Here is a 21,357-nt window from a genome sequence, read left to right as displayed (position 1 = left end):
TAATTTCTTACTTTTTGTGTCATATAGAGTTTATTTTTTATTAAATTAAATGATATATTCTATAGACAATTGTGTTTTGTCCTTTTCCTTCTCACTTCAAATGTTATTTGAATATTACACTATATAATGTTGTCAAGGTAATGTTTTTGCATTTTAGGTTATCAATAATTTTGGTATTCACACATTTACATTGTATATTCATATGTTGCTAATATTTGACGCGAAGTGTTTACAAAAGAAAATTGACATCTTGTCAAACGGTGTCTGTTTTATGCATGTAACATGTTATCAAGTGTGTTTCATCAATGATTTTATCTTTTATGCTTCTTTTTTATGATATTGATTATGTATGTTTTAAAAATTTTATGTGTAATGTTGTTTTTATTTTGTGCATGTAATATTGTTTTATTTTATGGATTATCGTTTATATACTAAGGATTTGAAAAAATAAATATAGAAAGGAATGACACATTAATAAAATTGTATGATTTCATTTAAGGATTTTTTTAAGTACTATTATAGACTAATTCATATTTAAGTACTCATAGTTTTACACCAATACAAACTATTAAAATTGAACATGTTTTATTTATTTAATTTGTTTTGGTAAAATAATAAGATCACTTAAATATATGCATTTTCATAAATCTTTAACTAAATTATATTTATATCAAGTATTCAAATACATGCATTTTTCTTAAATGTTATTCTACATAAATTCTATTTTTTATAATTTAATATATATAAATTAGTGAACTAAAAAAATTCAAACAAATAAAAAACAGTTAGTTTTTTTAATAAAAAAACAAAAAAAAAACTCAAATAAATAATAAACAAAAAAGGTTAATTTTTGAATAAAAAACAAAAAAAATGAAAAACAATTTAAAAAAAAAACAAAAAAACTCAAATAAATAAATACAAAATAAAACTTTATGAATTGTGTTTTAAAAAAATTATTATGACATCAATTTCTGAAAAACTCATGTAATAAGATCATTTTGAAAAGAAAAAATAAGATGTGAAATCAATTATTAGGGAATCAATTTCACGACGAAAAAAATAGAACAAAGGTGAGAAATCAATTTATAAATAACCGATTTCTCACCTTGCATTGTAATTTTTATCATTTGTGTGAATAATTTTTGGGTTGTATTATTTAGATAATTTTTGTTTTTATTTTTTTGTGAAAAATTCGGTGGGCGAATCCTCTACAATTGCTGAAGCTAGTGCTAGCAAAGGAACAGTCCTGCAGATTGCTTCTAATGAATCTAGTCTATCGTGAATCTAACAATCTGTTGTTAATTGAAGTGATTAGAAACAGAGAAAATAAATGGGACTCCTACTAGACATTTGGGAGGTGTAGACAAAATTTAACCAGTTGGGATTTCTTTGAATTGGAAAGCAAGGGAACTAACTACTAAATTTACCCATAATCTTGCTAATTAAGGGTGTTGGACTGGCTAACTCGATTCATTTTGTCCTATCTCATTATTAGTCCACTGAAAATCGAGACAAGCATTGGTGAACTGTAAGTTTGGATCCATTAGGGGTGGGGTAGCAAGCCAACCTTAACAAAAAATAAAAATTTATTGGAATTAAAACCTATATTAGATTAAAAATATTTTAAAGATGATCTGATTAAACGAGATAAAATTAACACTTTTTGCTTATTTCTAAACTTGAACATAACTTTCCTATAAGAGAAATTGATTTTATAAAATAGACTAACAATAATAATAACAAATGTGTACATTGAAGAATAATAAAAACTTGATGTCAATCATATGGACTCTATAAGTGACATTTCAAATGACTTAAGTTAATAACATATTCTTTTAAAAAATATTGTTGGTTCGAGGAACAACCCGTCCTCACATGTCAATAACTAATCAGGTTGTCAGATTGGACCAAGCGGTTTGAACCAATTTGAGTGGGTTAAGCAGGTTGTTCTGTGTCATCCTTGGAATTCAGTAAAGAAGTCATGCATCTATCTCATCCTCTTGCCACTTGTTTAATCTTCCCTGCATACTCAAGAAAAAGACGTCACCACCATACATAATCGTGCGTTGCTCAACATAAACAAATGTGTTTGGATAATTCACAAGCAACATAATGACACAACAAATTGCATTTTTAAATGGTTTGTGTTAGAGAAAATTAATTTGAATAAAGTGATTTTTTATAAAAAAAAAATTACTATGAGAATTGATTTAATTGCCAAACTACTTTTTTTATTAATATATAAATTATATTATAATTTAAATTTGTAATAAAAATATTTTTAAACATGTAAATTATATTTTAGATTGATTTCAAGCAATTTATATTATGATATAAATTTCTTTTTAATTATTGGTAATTTTAAAAATATATATTTATATTCAATCTAAAAATAAGATCCTGAAAATGCTTTTGTAAAAAAAATCCTAAAAATATTATTTATAAAAAAATAACACCTAAAAATACTCTCATTCAATATAGTTGTTTTTATTTATATAGAGAAAAATTACAAAAACATTTCTATTTAAATATAATAGAAAATTATACTAACTAACATTAAAATTTTAAGAATTACACTTTTTATTTTATCTAAGCACCCACGTAATCAAGTAAGGAAAGGCCTATAAAGACACTTTGGCGCGCACACACACCATCACCACCATTTCACCACAACTGTAGTGAAGAACTTCTCTCCTACGACTTGTCTTAGAAGATATGTGTATCTAGTACTAGAAAAGAGACACAATTTTTGCTTGAACGCTTCAAGAGAGTACCATGAACACCAAAAGTCAAAAGAGAAGAAGTGAGTTCTTTAGGGATTTTATACTTGGTTAATGTAGAAAAATAAGATAAAATATCTTGACCGGGGTTTGAAAGAGTTTGGAAGGGAATAAGACAACCGGGGTTTTGCTAAAGTGAGTGGTTGAGCATCAGTATTAATACTTAGGCGAGGATAACTAACTTTGGGTTGATGCCAATTACTAACCAAAGTGGCCTTTTTCTAATAAGCATCGCTCTCATCTTGGTGTGGGATGTGGAGAATAAATGGTAAAGGTTGATCCTCTCAAAGGCACAAGGTGATGCAATACACAAGATGTTTAAACACTTCTAAGGACACTACTTTCTGATTAGAATGTTCTTATAATGCGTGTTCACATACAAGGCTTGATAAGTGAATTGAGGTCACATTGGGATGCATTGGCTAGGTCTCATCAGGATCACTTAAAATACAATGTGTCTAGATTAAGTGATTTTTTTAGAAGACAACCAAGCAGTTGATATATGTATTCTAAGTAGTTATGCTCCATCCATAGAGGATAGGATACAAATATTTTATGTAACTCATTTTTACTTGCTCTTGCCATTATGGCTGATGTAACCTCTATTGCGTTTTATTATAATTTTTAATAGTTATTGGGGTTTATCTCTATCGTTTTTTTTTAAAAAAAAAAGTAACTTTGGACTAAACGTTACTTTTTTTTTTTTGGAAGTTTTAAAAAATACTATTTCAATTGTAAAATATCTTCAACCAAAATAATTTTCAAGATCCATTAAATTTTTATGCGCGAATTAAATAAAAAGTATGTAACAGAAGTTTCTTAGTAGGCGCCAAGGCGGTGGTGAAGGACTGAAGGGCGAAGGAGAAGAAAAGAAAGTTCAAGAATTCAGGTATCAAGAACACTGGGCCGGTGGGCCCCAAAGGAAAAAAAATAGTATTAGTAGGAAAGGAAATCCATTCATCTCAGCCGTTTATTTCGGATGCTTTAACCATCCAACGGTGCACATTCCGAAAAGCGAATTTCGTAGCCGCGTCGAAGACAAACGAGTAACAAACAAACAGCACAAGCGTCACGTTCTCTCCATTCTGTTCGTTTTCCCGCAACAGGGATTTTTTCCTTCGCTACGAAGATATCCCTCTTTCTTTCTCATAGTTTTCTGCGAAATCGCCGATGCTAGAATCGGAGCTCCACGATTTATCCGACGACGCCGATTACGCCGCGTCTCAACAACAAGTAAGACTGTCGCCCTTTCTAACTTCGTAATTTCCTGTTTTCTTTTGGTTCTTTCAAGCAAATTGCATGTCAATTAGGGTTTCCGCGATTCAATTGAATACTCCAATATTGCACTGTTTTTTTTATATATATGTGTGTGTGTGTATATATATATATTTAACTGACTTTGCGATTATTTTTATTTGATTGATTGGGATTAGGGATCTGCTAGCGTGATGCTGCGTAGTGACAGTGCCAAACAGAGCTCCCCTCGGGAAGGTGCTGAAATTGTATTTTTGAAGGACAATGTCGCAATTCATCCGACTCAGTTTGCGTCTGAAAGAATCAGTGGAAGACTGAAATTGATTAAGCAAAGCTCGTCCTTGTCTATGGTAATCGTTGGTTGGTTTTTTCGTTACTCTTTGGTTGGCAGTGTTTTGTTATTTATTCTTTTTGCATGTAGACTTGGATACCTTACAAAGCGCATAGTTCAGAGGCCAGGCTGTCTGATAAAGGTAGTTTACATTCTGGACGACTTTGCTGCCTTGTGAAATATGCTCTATATGTTGATTTTGTTCTACTTTCTTGTTTAGACAGAAACCTTTATATCATAAGGGCGGTGCCCTTCACAGACATCAGGTCCATCCGGAGGCATAATCCTGCTTTTGGGTGGCAATATGTCATTGTTGTTCTATCATCAGGTGAATTTCTGTTGATGAAATAGTGGGTTTTATATTTTTTTTGTTTTTGTTAAATCATGGTTTTGTTCTCTATCGGTCTATCCTGCTTTCCATAAACCAGGTAGTTTATTAATATTGTGTATTTAAATCTCCATGTGATTTACTGCAATGTTATGAAAACCAATCTAGTCATTGACTCGATCGAGGTAGTGAGTTGGTGGTCCAACCGGTGGGTTATTAATTGATCCGGTTTGGTCTATTATATATTAAAAAAAAATCAAAATTATATATATATATATATATATATATATATATTATAAGTATATAACTAATATTATTTGATTAAGAAAAATCCATTTGTACTCCAAAATCCAAAATAACAATTGAAGTATTAAAGTTGATACACAAGTACACAAATAATAATTCAATAACACAATTACATAAGTCCATAAATAAGTTTTAAAATGAAAACACAAATAGCATCAACATGACAACATCCATAATTTATATCCAAGGAGCCAATGTTGGGTCAACTTCAAGTGATTTCTCCATCAAAAGAACGAGACTCTTCACTAATATTGCTTTCATTTGGATTAACATCTTCCTTGGTGTTGTCTGGTGGTTGTGGCAAATCATCATCCTCATTTTCATCTAGATTTAATTTTTCTATGGCAACATCATTAGCAATTAACATAAGTACGTAAGTGGTACTTAATAAATACTAATGTTATAAAGAAACATACCAATATCATCTGAAGTTGATTGGGTGGATATGTTTGCAACATCATTACGTAAAACCTTCACCTCTTAATGAGTTAAGAATGGTGGTGACTCCTCCAACACCCAATTAGAATGGTCATCAAGGGTTTCCAAATTGATTGGGTCATAATTTTGCTGCCTTATTCGATTCCTAAATTCATCAAAATGCTCATATATCAAAAATAAAAATAAAAATAAAAATTCAAGCAAAATAGGTAAACAATCAAAGCATAATCAATATAATAATACCTTTGTTGTAACCACAAGTTGTAACGAACATAAACAAGGTCATTAAGCTCCAATATCGTGAAGCTATGAATCCCAACACCTATCAAGGACCTCCAAGTAAGGCTCCACTTTCCTCTTATTTCTCTAAAACCTCCTAACCATCTTCTCTCTAGCCTTATACATAGCTTGGTAAAGAAAACCCATGGCAGGTTTATTTTCACTGTAAACAATACGTAACACACGAAACAATGGCTTTGTAAGCTTCACAATATCAGCACATTGTTTCCAAAAACGAGTCCAAGATTTGTTCCACAAATTTTTTAGCTTTGGAGTCTTTGACATAAGTTGAGCCTATCCATTCCCAAGATGTCACCATAGCTCTCAATGCATCATTCTGAGCCAATATGCTTTGCAAGGCAATGAAATTAGTTGCAAACCAAGTTGGAGCTGGACGAAGTATATCTCTCTCACTTGTATGTTGTCTCATCAAGAATAATCCATAACGAACATAACAAGAATAATGAATGAATAATAGGGTCTTCATCTATTTCAAATGTATTACTTTCGTCAGATTTTTCTTGCACTTTTCTTTTCTTGTTTTTTTCAAACTGTTCAAGTAGTTGCTTCATTTGATGTTGGACATCAGCAGGAACCTTCTTGCAAGCCTCTACTTGGCCTTTTTGTCCAGCCAAGTGAGCCTTAAACCTATTAATACCACCTTCCTTAACCCGTTTATCACAATAAATACACATCATTGTCACTTTTGTAGCACCCTCATTAATTTGTTTACAATGTCCTCAAGCTAGATCATTTTTCCCTCTAACATTCTAAGAAGTATTTGGAGTGGATGCTTCTTTAGAAGATGGACCTTCAACAAATGACATCTTCAAGTCTAATTGCAAACATTAACAATCAAAGAAATTCCAAATAACTAAAATTGTAAAAAGACTAACTTAATTAGTTAGTGATCATATATGGTATTTAATTCCAATTAAGTACGTTAACTTGGATTTTCAGACCTTCGTAGCTATGCAAACTATTAGAGAACTGGATAGTGGATATACAAAGATTATACACATTCTCAGCACGTCAAACATAATTGTTGAATTGAGACCCAAATTCCATACATGTGTCTCTCTAGCTTTTGTGCATTAAATTTATAGTGACAAAATCAACAAACTATTAAAACTGAGCATTCTTGTACAAATAAAATCTTTTTTGGAATGCTTGAGTGGACACAGATAATGGCACGTGGAAATAATTAATGTAAACTAAGAGTGGTATCATCCACAATTATCATTGTAAGTGAAAAAGGAATGGTGGCATTTCATCAAACATGGGTGCTGTAAAATAAAATGCAAGGAAACTTAGCATCATGAATAACAAACAAAGCACTCAAAGCATTAGAGCAGCATATAAAAAAAACATTGAATTCACTTCATAACCAGCAGGCGAACTCCAAAGCTGCAAATTTTTTATTTTACATTTTCAGTGAATCAAAGAAGAATTTTGTAAGGAAACAATTCCAATGGTTTGCATTAGTAGTTTCTGATGTGCCACAACTTGGATTACAAGACTCAAGTATCTCAGCTAGCTTCACTGTATAGAGTAAATTCCATAACTGAGAATATCCAAGCAACAAATAGAGTTGGAGCTAGGTGAAGGAGAAGTGGAGAACTCACCACCACTGGAAATGAGACCAAGGTGCGGCGGTGAGTGCAGACCCAGGTGTGCAGCGTCGTGGCGTTGCGGCGAGTTGCAAACCCAAGTGGCAGGTGCACGGCGACCAACGAGTTGCAGACCAGGTGCGGTGGCGAGCTGCGGCGACGAGTTCGAGCGTGAAGAATGAAGATGAAGAGAAGGGGTCTTTGGCTGCAGCGGCGAGATTTTTAGGGATAGTGCCAATTGCCAAACACTCAGTCTCAAACGCACTGAAGTTCTTTTTGGGTTGATAATAATGAGACATCAAAACGATGTCATAGAGGTGGTCCAATTTTATTTTTTTGTGTGCAGAGCCCAGTCCGGGTTTGTAAAACCAGCCGGGTCGCCGGGTTCCCTCAAAACCGGCCAGGTCATCCTGGGCCACATGCATGAACGGTCCAATAGCAAAATCGGTTTGGTTAGGTCACCGGATTGCTGTTGAACCGGTCTGACCGGCTGGTTTATAACACTGATTTACTGTGGTGCATGAACGTAGGAATAGAATAACTTTTGAATAACTTAGGAAGAGGGTACTGCAAGATACTTGTAATATGATAGTTGAAAAATAAGATTTAGTGTATTTAAAAATTTGTTATATAAAATATTTTAAAAATGACATATCTTTCCTTTTTAGTCATAGTAGTCAATAGCGCTATACTGCTATAGCAAGATAACCAAGCAAAGTCGCCCTGGGTCGCTTTGGGATTCAAATAGCAGAACTGCCAGAGCGGTTTTCAATATCGCACATAGCCAGCCAAAATAGCAGCTTTTCGCATGCTATAGCAGCACTACCATGATATAGGCTTCAAACATAGCTGCTGCACTCGGTTGCTGGCTGTATGGTTTCTCTTTGAAGATCTATTAGCATTATGACGCATTCGTGACATGATCTCTGTTAAATAAGTAGTATTTTAAAGTATTCTGGATAACAATGATTTGGAAAATAAGATGTTTGTGTTTGTTTGGAGACACTATTTATATCTATGGCAGCTCTAGATATTTGACTCAGTCTATACCTTAAATTCTGTGTTCTACAATTCAATCTTGTGTGAATAAAATTTTGCAGGACTTGCTCATCCTCCATTATATTTTTATAGTGGAGGAGTCAAAGAATTCCTTGCTACAATAAAGCAACATGTTCTTCTTGTGAGGTTAGCCCCAGATTGCATGCCCTTACAATTTTTATTTTTTTTCATTTAATAATGCAATAACCAATCTTTTGTAGCTAGTTGTTGCCACTGCTTTTGTTTCTGTGGATTTATAAATGGTGTTTTTGTTACACTGTGTTCTGTGTATGAAATTGATGAACCTACAATTGGGCATTATTTGATTGTCAGCAAAATGATTTTTATGACATCACCATGTATTATGTGCAAGACTTGACCATTCTTAGTTTTGAGCAAGTTATCAGGTGTGTCACATTCATGACTTCCTTATAAGCACAGTGTTTTTGAAATGATGGAGAATCATCATCATGCCTATGTTTTATGCATGCAGACTGAGACTATTTACAGATATACACTAGTCTTTTCCTCTTTTATGTGCATCAAGATCACTCTTTATTGCTGGCATGATTCCAATAGAACATTTACACTTCGAGATTCTTGATCATGTTTATTGCATCAAGAATAATAATATTATATTTGCAGCACATTTCTATCATTTTTTTCTTGTAAATTTGTTATTATAATCTTATTTGCATGCTGAATATATACATATTTTAAATTCTAAATATCTCTCTTTCATTTCATGTTGTGCTGCATTTTAGATCTGAAGAAGATGCCAACGTATTCCTTGTGAATGATTTTCAGAATACACTGCAGGTATGAGTGGTGTGATATTCAAGTGGATTTGTTTGTTTTTTACTACCGAATCATAGATTCATGCTATCCTTTGTGATAGAAGACCATGAGTAACTTGTTCCTCTTTTATTTTCATAGTCCCAATGTTATACTTGTTCTTCTAGCTAGAAAGATGAGAAGAATGAAAATGCTTACATCTAGAATTCCCTTAGGTCTCTAAAGTCTCTCTTGTTATTATGCCATTTTAATTGCACTGCTAAATTCTCTAAATGCTTGGATTGACTTCCAGAGGACTTTGTCTTCCTTGGAGATGCCCAGAGCTGTTCCCCTTACATGTGGACCTTCAAATACGTCAGTTGATGAATCCATTTTGATTGAGAACCAAGAAAGGGCTGATAATGGTGCCAATGATGGAAGATTTAGTGTTAATCAGTTCCACGGGAAGCCAAGACATAAAGTAGATCCTGCTCGAGACCTCTCTATTCAAGTTTTAGAGAAGTTTTCTCTTGTCACAAGATTTGCCCGTGAAACAACTTCACAACTTTTTGGAGAAAACCAGAGTAATGGATTTAGTCCCATTGACAGGAGGACCCATATCCAGACTAACCTTGATCACCCTAAGAAGTCTTCCAATGTTGAGGAAAATACCTCTGATGAAAGTCCTGTTGCCTTGGATTCTCAGGAGGTAACCTCTTTTTCTTTGGCCTTGCTATTGTAAATTTTAGCTTACTATCTGATAGTAAACTTGTGTTGTTAGGCGCAAAATTATTTTGATTAGATATGTTTGGTGCCTACTTTGTTGATATCTTCTACACTGAACATAATTAACTTCCAATTAACCTAATTAACTTCCAATTAAACCGTGAGATGGCATTGATAATCATGAATCTACATGTATGTCTAAGGGTCCCCTGTTGTGTATAGTTTGGTGGAATGATGATATACATCTTCATTAACATAGGAATTCTTTGCTTTATTTTCCTTGTATTTTTTGGAAACTGATGCCCTTATGAAGCTTCTGGGTTACTTTTACAGTTTTATTGGCTACTAGCAATATAGTCAAACAAAACACAAGGTGATTTAACTTGTTGAGGCAATATGAATCGATAAGTGCTTCATTGAAGAAAGACATTAATATTTGAAAAGGAGAAGACATTCATGGTAAAATTTGGAGTATTTTAATATTTTACAAAACCCAGTCCCAAAGACTAACAACTAGCTTTTCAAAATTTTACCATCTGTAGCATCTCAATCAACGTTAAACTTTGTCGAATCTCTATGACATGGATCAATTACGTAATAATGTGAATGCTAGGTCGTTGCCCGGAAGCAACGCGCTGTATGGCTCGAGTACAGTGTCAAAAGAGCAAGAGCCGCTGCATCGCCGCCCGGATGTAGTGAAAAGTAAGCAAGGGTTCCCACATTTTCGTGAACGGGTGTGGGTAAAGAAGCTAGTTCATGACAGGAGGATTCGCTTTGGTACATGGAATATAGGCACACTTACTGGAAAATCTATGGAAATAGTGGATGTTATGGTGAGGAGGAAGATCAATTTTATGTGCCTACAAGAAACTAAGTGGACAGGTGAAAAAGCGAAAGAATTAGACAACTCGGGATTTAAGCTGTGGTATACGGGAAAAATCCGATCAAGAAATGGGGTAGGGATTATTGTGGACAAGGAGTGGAAGAAGGATGTCGTGGATGTAAGAAGAGTAGGAGATCGTATCATAGTCTTAAAATTGGTAGTGGGACAGGACACCTTTAATGTTATTAGTAGGTACGCACCTCAGGTTGGGTTAGCAGAACACTTTAAGGTAAAATTTTGGGAGGATCTAGAAGGGGTACTTCAGGATATACCCCAAGGAGAGAAAGTTTTCCTAGGAGGGGATCTCAATGGACATGTAGGTAGCGTGGCTAGAGGTTTTGAGGGGGTGCATGGGGGTTTTGGCCTAGGGGAGATGAATGGGGAGGGTAAATCCATCTTGGAGTTTTCGGAGGCTTTGGATCTTTCTATAGCCAATACATGGTTTAAGAAAAGAGAGGAACATCTTATCACTTACAAAAGTGGAGGGACATGTTCTCAGATAGATTTCTTCCTTATCAGGAAGTCTGATAGAAAGTATTGCTTGAACTGTAAAGTTATCCCGGGAGAGAGCTTGACTACCCAACATAGAGTTTTGGTTATGGATGTAAGAATTAGAGATAGGGCAAAGAGAAGAAGTCCTATGGTAGCACCAAGGATCAAATGGTGGCACTTGAAGGGTGAGAAACAGGGAATCTTTCAACAAAAGATATGGGAGGGTTGGTGTGGACAATCACAAGGAAGTGCAAATGATATGTGGAACAAGATGTCCCAAGGGATTATTAAAGTGGCTAAAGAGACGTTGGGTGAATCTAGAGGTTTTGGACCTAGGGGTAAAGAATCGTGGTGGTGGAATGAAAATGTTCAGAGCAAAGTTAGAGTAAAAAAGGAGTGTTTCAAGGAGTGGTCTAGGTGTAGAAATTCTGAAACTTGGGATAAGTATAAGATAGCTAGAAATGAAACCAAAAAGGCGGTGAGTGAGGCAAGAGCCCAAGCTTTTGACGGACTATACCAAGCTCTAGGAACCAGGGACGGAGAAAGATCTATATATAGGCTTGCTAAGGGTAGAGAGAGGAAGACTAGAGATTTGGATCAAGTAAAGTGTGTTAAGGATGAAGAAGGCAAAGTCTTAGTGCATAAAAAAGATATCAAGGAAAGGTGGAAGGTGTATTTCCACAACTTATTTAATGATGGATATGGATATGACTCTAGCAGTCTAGACACAAGAGAAGAGGACCGGAACTATAAGTACTATCGTCGGATTCAGAAACAGGAAGTAAATGAAGCGTTGAAAAGAATGAGTAATGGTAAGGCGGTGGGGCCAGACAACATACCTATTGAAGTGTGGAAAACTCTTGGAGATAGAGGTCTTGAGTGGCTCACCGAACTCTTTAACGAAATTATGAGGTCAAAACGCATGCCGGAGGAATGGAGGAGAAGCACGTTAGTGCCAATCTATAAGAACAAGGGGGATATACAAAATTGTGCAAATTATAGGGGAATCAAGCTCATGAGTCATACCATGAAATTATGGGAAAGAGTGATCGAACGGAGATTAAGAAAGGAGACTCAAGTTACTGAGAATCAATTTGGTTTCATGCCGGGAAGGTCGACCATGGAAGCGATTTATTTATTACGGCGGGTGATGGAGCAATATCGCATGGCCCAACAAGACTTGCACTTGATTTTTATTGACTTGGAGAAAGCGTATGATAGAGTGCCTAGAGAGATTTTGTGGAAAGCTCTAGAGAAGAAAGGGGTTAGGGTCGCATATATTCGAGCTATCCAAGATATGTATGATAGGGTATCGACTAGTGTTAGGACACAGGGTAGAGAGTCAGACGATTTTCCCATCACAATTGGTTTACATCAAGGGTCAACCCTTAGCCACTACCTTTTTACCTTAATTCTGGATGTCCTCACGGAACAAATCCAAGAGATAGCGCCGAGATGCATGCTTTTTGCAGATGACATAGTCCTCCTTGGAGAGTCGAGGGAGGAGTTGAATGAGAGGTTGGAAACTTGGAGACAAGCTCTAGAAACACATGACTTTCGCCTAAGCAGAAGCAAATCGGAGTATATGGAATGTAAGTTCAACAAAAGAAGGAGGGTTTCTAACTCAGAGGTGAAAATAGGAGACCATATTATCCCTCAAGTCACACGGTTTAAATATCTTGGGTCTGTAATACAGGATGATGGGAAAATTGAAGGGGATGTGAATCATCGCATTCAAGCAGGATGGATGAAATGGAGAAAAGCATCGGGGGTGTTATGTGATGCAAAGGTACCGATCAAGCTAAAGGGAAAGTTTTATCGGACTGCGGTAAGATCGGCGATTTTGTACGGAACAGAATGTTGGGCGGTCAAGAGCCAACATGAGAATAAAGTAGGTGTAGCGGAGATGAGGATGTTGCGGTGGATGTGTGGTAAGACTCGACAGGATAAAATCAGAAACGAAGCTATTAGAGAGAGGGTTGGAGTAGCGCCTATTGTAGAGAAGATGGTGGAAAATAGACTTAGGTGGTTTGGGCATGTAGAGAAAAGACTGGTAGACTCTGTAGTGAGGAGAGTAGATCAGATGGAGAGAAGACAAACTATTCGAGGCAGAGGAAGACCCAAAAAGATTATAAGAGAGGTTATCAAAAAGGATCTCGAACTTAATGATTTGGATAGAAGTATGGTACTTGATAGAACATTATGGCGGAAGTTGATCCATGTAGCCGACCCCACCTAGTGGGATAAGGCGTTGTTGTTGTTGTTGTTGTTGTTGTTGTAGCATCTCAATCAACAAGTTGGCAACATGTGCACAGCTTTGGAATTTAAAAGGTGTGCATATTATTGTAAGCTGCTAGGATTTGTTCAAGGTCATGCTGACTGTATTGAAAATTGTCTGATATTTGCTTGTCCATGTGGTAACTTGGTAGCATCTGTAAATTTGTGTTGATATAGCTGTTATGAATAGTCTGATTGTCATGGAGATAATATCCTATTTAGTGTCTATTGTTATGAAGATTTAGGATAGTGCTCATATTTGAAAAAAATTATTGGGCCTTTTTCCCCCTGTTCCTTTTTACATTGCATAACATTAATGACATCGTCTTTTGTTTCTCTTTTGGCAGTTTGATAACTTATCACTAGTATGGGGAAAACCCAGGCAACCCCCTTTGGGTTCTGAAGAGGTATGAGCTGTATATTTTATAAAAGATATTATTTCTTATCTAGGTTTTTAACATCATCATATTATATATATGAATTTGTCTTGCAAATGTTCTTGTCATGATGATTATTGATATTGTAAATGTGCAACTTTTGCTTATTGTTGCTTTTGCAAATGATGCAATCTAGAAGGATTTTCCCTTCTTGTCAATGACTGAACCAAAAGTTAGATGGTCAGTATGATGGTTTTGGTTTAATTGTTTGCAAGCTTCAATTAACTTTGTTCTTTTGACTCCCCCCCCCCCCCCCCCCCCCGTAAATATATAAACATTTTTTTTCTTTATCTTAAATAACATGCCTTTAAAAAAATCTTTAAAACATTAAATTCTATTAAGATTTAACATCCCATAGTAGTTGAGCCAGCCCACAAGGTACCCAACCTTCTGAGCAGTTGCTTCTCACATGATCTATGGGACATTAAAAACTAATATAATTTAACTTTTTCATTCTAACCCAAAGGAAATTGTGTTACAAAATAAGCTTTATAAATGAAAATTAAAAATGGCTGAAACATCAAGGGGAATATTCATAGTTTACCCTAATAATTTAATTTTTACTGTGATGTAGTAATATCAGGCCAGAAGTGGGACAACTTTGTGTTTTAGAAGGGAAAAAAAAGGAACTTAAAACAATTTAAACTGCATTATGAGGGAGTTTCTTATCCCTGTAAATGTGGACTTTGAAATGGAAAGAAAGCAGCTTTGACACATTTTTACATGTGCATAGATGGTATACTTGCATGTACTAGTGTCTTTGACAATCATGGACGACGCCAAATTCTTACCATCACAATTTGTTCTGTATGAAAATTCAATCAGTTTTTGTTCATTTTTTGATCTGGTTTATATTTTAGTTTTCATTAATTTTGAAAACTTAAAGGGTGTCATTATGGATAGACTTCTGGTCAATTCCTTTCTGTGCACTTTTGGATGGACAATTTTGAGGGGAAAATGGTAGGTGGGTAAAATTTTCATTTTTGAATTGAGAATTATATGAAAGTGTTGGAAAGCTGCCGTAATTGTGTCACCCTTAGCTTCTTTGGGGGTTGTCTTAATTGCAGCCTCAAGGTAGTGGTTTAATCCCACATTTACTAAAGATATGGCTTAAAAAGAGTTTATAATTATAAAGCTTGAGCAATCCTCGCCTCGCAAGCCGGTTTTGCGGGATTGAGTTAGGCCCTAAGACCAATTTCTAAGATAAAGTTTATATTAATGAGCAAGGGATTAGAAGATTTTATGATAATCTATAATTTTGTCTTTCATTAATTCATTCTAAATAATTTTTTAACTTAGAGAATATTTTCCTGAAATGAAACATTTATAGTTTCTTCTCTTTCCCTTCAAAACCTCCTTCTCAAACATACCATTGAATCATTTTTTACCATACTTTGCCAAAAAGGAGCATTCTGAAGCTGAGGTGACAGCTTATGTGTTAGTTTTGGTGTGATGCCCATGAGGCAATATTGAAATGAAATATTTTTCTAGCTACAATCATTCGACTGATGTATGTTTCTTATAGCTATGCTAATTGCAAGAATTGTTGAGGGATACCAGTCATGTTATTACATAAAAGATTTATCCTGAAAATTTTCAGATGCTTGCTAATTATTATTGGGGTTAAACATCTGCAGTGGATTACCTTCATGGATTCTGAAGGACGAGTCACAGATTCAGAAGCTTTGAGAAAAAGAGTATTTTATGGTGGACTTGACCACAAATTACGAAATGAGGTTTGTGTATGTAATGTGTTTTAGGCTTAAGCATTTTGATTATAAATTAAAACATGTTCTTCATCTGATAAAGCTTATACCTAAATGATAGGTATGGGGTTTGCTTTTGGGATATTATCCATATGAATCGACATATGCTGAGAGAGAATTCCTGAAGTCAGTTAAGAAGTCAGAATATGTGAACATAAAGAACCAGTGGCAGGTTTTCATTCGCTCTTACCATTCTTTTTCATTGACGTTCTTCTCTTTCTGCTTTCCTACTATTCTCTTGAAGAAAAAATTAAATCATAAGTTGGGTGCAACTAATTATATGGAGGCCTGTGTCCCATGTAATACTTTTTATCCCAATTTCATGAGATGATCTGCAATACCTTCAGTTTATAGTTTGCCAAATATGTAAATTAGTTCCATGCTTGAGTTTACATTCATAAGCTGTTAAGTGTATTGATGCAAAACTGATGATAAAATATCCAATATGGGTGTGAACAAATTAGATTTCAGTCAAAGATAGCAAAACCATTTGTGACCACATTGCACTTACATCAGGTGATTTTTTTTTTCTCACATGGAACCAAGTTTGACTCGATTTTCCTTAGTTACTGCTAGCCACATTGAACTGGGTTATGCATGCGACCCTAAAGAAAATATGAAGCTGATAAATGATTAAATGCATACCCTAACCCTGCCAGTTACTGAAATATGATGATCTGAAGTCTGAACCTGGATTTACTCATCTATTTGTTGATGCCAAAGTTTGTTTTCTTTTTCAATCAATACCCTTGTGATTTGGGCATGTAGAGAAGATGGTGGAAAATAGACTTAGGTGGTTTGGGCATGTAGAGAGAAGACCGGTAGACTCTGTAGTGAGGAGAGTAGACCAGATGGAGAGAAGACAAACAATTCGAGGCAGAGGAAGACCCAAAAAGACTATAAGAGAGGTTATCAAAAAGGATCTCGAAATTAATGGTTTGGATAGAAGTATGGTACTTGATAGAACATTATGGCGGAAGTTGATCCATGTAGCCGACCCCACCTAGTGGGATAAGGCGTTGTTGTTGTTGTTGTTGTACCCTTGTGATTATGAATTCTCGTAATGGATATTACTATCTTTTTTTACATTGTTTTTCTGCTGTAATTCTATATGCTCTCAGCTAAGCCTTTTTTCAAATTATAAATTTGTTAAGTATTTTTCTCCGTAGAGTATATCCTCAGCACAGGCTAAAAGATTCACAAAATTCAGGGAAAGGAAAGGGCTTATTGAGAAAGATGTGGTAAGCTGGAAACTAGTGCAACATATTCCAAATTTAAATGACTACAAATGAAAAGATAAATAATTCTTATTTAGTTTTAATTATCTTGTATTTTTGAAGGTGAGAACTGATAGATCGCTCGCTTTCTATGAAGGCGATGATAATCCAAATGTCAATGTTCTGCGAGATATCCTGTTGACATATTCATTCTACAACTTTGATCTTGGTTATTGCCAGGTAACTATGCAGTGGATCTTGGACTTAATTGTATCTGTTGTTAATATCATATATCTTGAACACCAAAATTTTGATCTTATCCTTTTCGGAAGTTATGAGCTCTCTTGTTTGATTAAACAAAGAATATTTTATGTATTCACTACAGCAGGGAGGAGTTTCTTAATAGCTATTATCTTTTTGAACCAAGTGTATTTTGAAACCATGAATCATTACGCTTCTTTATTGTTTTCATATGCTGTCTTCCTCCCTTTCTCTTGTTTGATTAAACAAAGAATTATATTGTATCCCTTAAGTGGGAAGGAGTATCTTATTAGTTATTATCTTTTGAACCAATTATATTTTGAAACCATGAATATTATGCCTCTTTGTTTTCATATGCTGTCTTCCCCCCTTCCTCCAATTCAAAAAACTGGTTATAGTTGTGGTCCTTGAGGATTATTATCTCATAAGGTTAGGAAATCTTATATACATGCTGTTTTACAGGGAATGAGTGATCTGCTATCTCCAATATTGTTTGTGATGGATGATGAATCAGAGGCATTTTGGTGTTTTGTTGCTCTAATGGAACGTCTTGGACCCAATTTTAATCGTGATCAAAACGGCATGCACTCTCAACTTTTTGCACTATCAAAGGTTTTTCTCTTCTTTCTCCCCTTTACATGCCACTCAAGTACACCGCACCATTAATTTTTAATGATTAGGTTGTCATGTTTTTATTGGTCAATTTTACACTATGCTTGCCTTTAGTGGCCTTATTATTTGAGAAATGATACTTGTACAACAAGTTGTACAGTAAAATATACAACTGAAAGAGAGAAAGAGATAAAAGGGACAAAATTTGAAGTTAAATTATAATAAATGATAGGATTGAGGAGAGAGATACACACAAAGTATGATGTTGTATAAATTGTTGTACAGCTTCTTATATGTGTATCATATCTCATTATTTTAACACGTGTACATCTTAGTGGGGAAAGGCTTGGCTGTTGTTGTATATGCACACAAGCTTATTATGAATTCGTCTTGCAAGGTGTCTGCATGTCCAGAGGTGTGCTTAAATAATTTAGATGTAGACCTGAGAGATTAAAAAATGAGGGTATTGCGATGATTTTCCATAATTTTTTGCTAGTTATAAAGAGGTTGTGCTGCTGGCTTTGACCTGCTTTGTTGATGTAACTAGCTTATGATGATTCCTAGCTTTTAGTGTCCTTTACCATTCCGAACTAATACATTTATTTGTTGCAGTTGGTGGAGTTGCTGGATAGTCCATTGCATAACTATTTTAAGCAGCGTGACTGCTTGAATTATTTCTTTTGTTTCCGCTGGATTTTGATTCAATTTAAAAGGTTAGATTCCTTAAATTTCTTCGTTTGTTACCATTCAATAACTTTTGGTACTTGACTATAATACGTATGATGTTAATATTGCTGAGCTTGTGTTTCAAATGTAGTTATTTTCTGCTTACCTTTTGAAAATAGTTTGGCTATACCATAACACAGAAGGCAGTTGACTATAATTAATAAAATCTTTTTGTTGGATAGAATCCAAAGATCAAATACACCTCTGCAAACTACTTTCAATTGCAACTATTAATTAATCTGAGTTGCTTTCTTTTTTTGGCCAATATTCTCATAGTTTGCTTACACTTCAAAATGTGTGACTGTTAATCAACGATGAACAAAATTTCATAGGTTTAATAAGTCTAGTCTCTTTTTCTCTTGATAGTAGTTTCCTCAACAGTAATAGAGAATGTTAGAGATTACAAGTTAGGTGATTTTATTTGCTGTTTCTTCTGATGGAGATTAGTGATTACATACAGATCCACTTGATATTAAGTCTTATTAGTGTTTTGTAACCAAAAAAGTCCTATTAGTGTTTCCGGTTTGCAAATTGCAAGTCTGGCAGGTCTAGCCTTGCCTAGAGTTATCTAAAACATTTATCTACAACACATACTTAGACAACTAAACAATATTGGTTGTGACATTTCAGGGAGTTTGAGTACGAGAAAACAATGCGCTTGTGGGAAGTTTTATGGACACATTATCCGTCTGAGCATCTGCACCTGTATGTATGTGTGGCAATCTTGAAACGATATCGTGGTAAAATAATTGGAGAGGAAATGGACTTCGACACCCTTTTGAAGTTTATTAATGAGCTAAGTGGTCACATCAACCTTGATGCAACCCTCAGAGATGCAGAGGCTCTATGCATATGTGCTGGTGAGAACGGTGCTGCTCGCATACCTCCCGGAACCCCACCATCGTTGCCTGTTGAAGATGGTTCTTTTTACGCCCAACAAGAACAAGATGAAATATTGTAAATAAATTCACATTTATAATAAATTGTTTGGTGATACTTGAATATATCAACCTAATTGTGTATTTCCTCATTCCAGTTTAAATACGTTGTTAGCATATTAAATGCATTTCTTTAATCATATTTGTTGTCCTTTGATTCTAAGCGCATCATTTCTCCTTCCTTCCAATCTTGAATGCAAAATAAATTAAAAAAAACTAATTCACATTAATTAAGAAAGTTAACATTATTTAATTTTAATAACCTTATTTAAAAAAAAAATCTTTTGTTAAACTATCATTCAACTTGATCTTAAGAATAAAAAGTTATTAGTCACTCATCTACCATTTTAGCATGATTCAGGACACTGAACTATGAATTCGGTTTTCAACTAACCATGAGAGTAACTAATGTCTAAAAATGAGTATTGCGTATGAATAATCTTTATTATATCTTTGCGATGCCAACCTTTTCGGCACATCTTGTGCTATGTTGTACCATATCATTGATAAAGTTTTGCTTGTTGAAAAAAAATGGATAACCCCACAATCATGTATAAAAAGAGAGAAGAACATACATCCACTTCACAATCAAAGATGTGGCGGTATTTATTGTTTGGTGTGAGTGCAAAAAATTTGGATTATTGAACTCGTACAGTGAAATATAAATTGATAGATTTGAAGAGTTACTGCAATGAGGTTATAGGATTCTTGAATAGGTCACACATTGTCTAGAATAAAGTTTCTATGTCCTTACACCAAGACATTGCATTTCCTGCATATCGTCTCTTTGGTGGAATTTCTATTAAGTGTTAGAATGCCTTCTGTAGATACGAATTTATTTTTCACACCCCGTCGGAGAAGTTCATTGCCATAGAAGAACCAAGACTTTGACTTACTCAGAAGAGCATTCCAGTCAATGTTCACTATGGAATAGTCTCAGGCATTTAATATATATAATATATGGCGTATCAAGTGAGGTTTTTTTTTTTTCCCTTTTAAACTCACAGAAGATTTGCACTTTGCAAGGTCTTTTTCTTTTTCCATTTTTCTATCTTGGAGGTCTACCTTTTTATGCTTTGCCCCCGTAGCGGTCCATGAACCTTGTGGGCTTGTACCACTTGCTTATACGGTTGTCTCCCCATCAAACAAGGCCCTTTGTCCGACCCCAACTAGAAAACTCATACGGCAATTGCTTCATGCACCTAGCATTCTTCTAGTACACCCAGCAAATTATTTTGAATTCTGAAAGTACTCTGCTAATAAACATACAGATTCAAAATCCATAATAATAAGCTTACGAATTCATAATTCATAAGTTTTGCAATCCGTAACACATAATTCGTACACGGATTGGCAATCCATCCAACCAATTGAGCTAATAAGCCAATTATGTCATAAAATAATTAATATCGCTATATATAACACTAAAATTTCTAATATATATTTAATGCACGTGTAAATTTACATAATAAATTTTGTGACAATTCATTTTGATCTAATAATTAATTGTTCTACATATATAAATTTTTATGAAACCTATAATTTTTATTTAAAATTTATATATGTAAAAAAATACATTATTAGATCAAAATTAATTATAATAAGGCCAAAAACTTATTACAATTAATTTTGATCTAATAATGTATTTTTTTACATATATATTTTAAATAAAAATCATAGGTTTTATAAAAATTTATATATGTAAACAAATTAATTGTTACAAATTTTGTTATGTTGATTTACATGTGCATTAAATATACATTAAAAATTTTAGTATTATATATAGCGACATTAATTATTTTATAACATAATTGACCTATTAACTTAATTGGTTAGAGCGTCGTACTAATAATGTGAAAGTCACATGTTTAAATCCTACTTGAG

General features: G+C 34.4%; 1 protein-coding gene across 2 annotated transcripts; it reads left to right on the top strand.

Moving 5' to 3' along the window:
- Window positions 1–3,772: 3,772 nt before the first annotated feature.
- Window positions 3,773–19,628, top strand: LOC114375834 (TBC1 domain family member 15-like). Of its 2 annotated transcripts, XM_028333696.1 has the most exons (15): window positions 3,779–4,013; window positions 4,214–4,384; window positions 4,456–4,507; window positions 4,586–4,693; window positions 8,427–8,511; window positions 9,129–9,183; window positions 9,452–9,847; window positions 13,864–13,923; window positions 15,591–15,689; window positions 15,781–15,891; window positions 16,889–16,960; window positions 17,060–17,176; window positions 17,660–17,809; window positions 18,422–18,522; window positions 19,166–19,628. In XM_028333696.1, exons 1-15 carry the CDS (start codon window positions 3,951–3,953, stop codon window positions 19,494–19,496), a joined length of 1,971 nt encoding a protein of 656 aa, XP_028189497.1. In that variant the 5' UTR covers window positions 3,779–3,950; the 3' UTR covers window positions 19,497–19,628. The 2 variants fall into 2 exon arrangements, with proteins under 2 accessions (XP_028189496.1, XP_028189497.1); XM_028333695.1 differs by having other exon boundaries at window positions 3,773–4,013; window positions 4,456–4,693.
- The last annotated feature ends 1,729 nt before the right edge of the window (window positions 19,629–21,357 follow it).

This window comes from Glycine soja, chromosome 11 (genome assembly GCF_004193775.1).
Source record: "Glycine soja cultivar W05 chromosome 11, ASM419377v2, whole genome shotgun sequence".
NCBI classification, from domain to species: domain Eukaryota; kingdom Viridiplantae; phylum Streptophyta; class Magnoliopsida; order Fabales; family Fabaceae; genus Glycine; species Glycine soja.
Note: the sequence above shows the minus strand (reverse complement) of the source record. Positions and strands in the feature narration are given on the sequence as shown.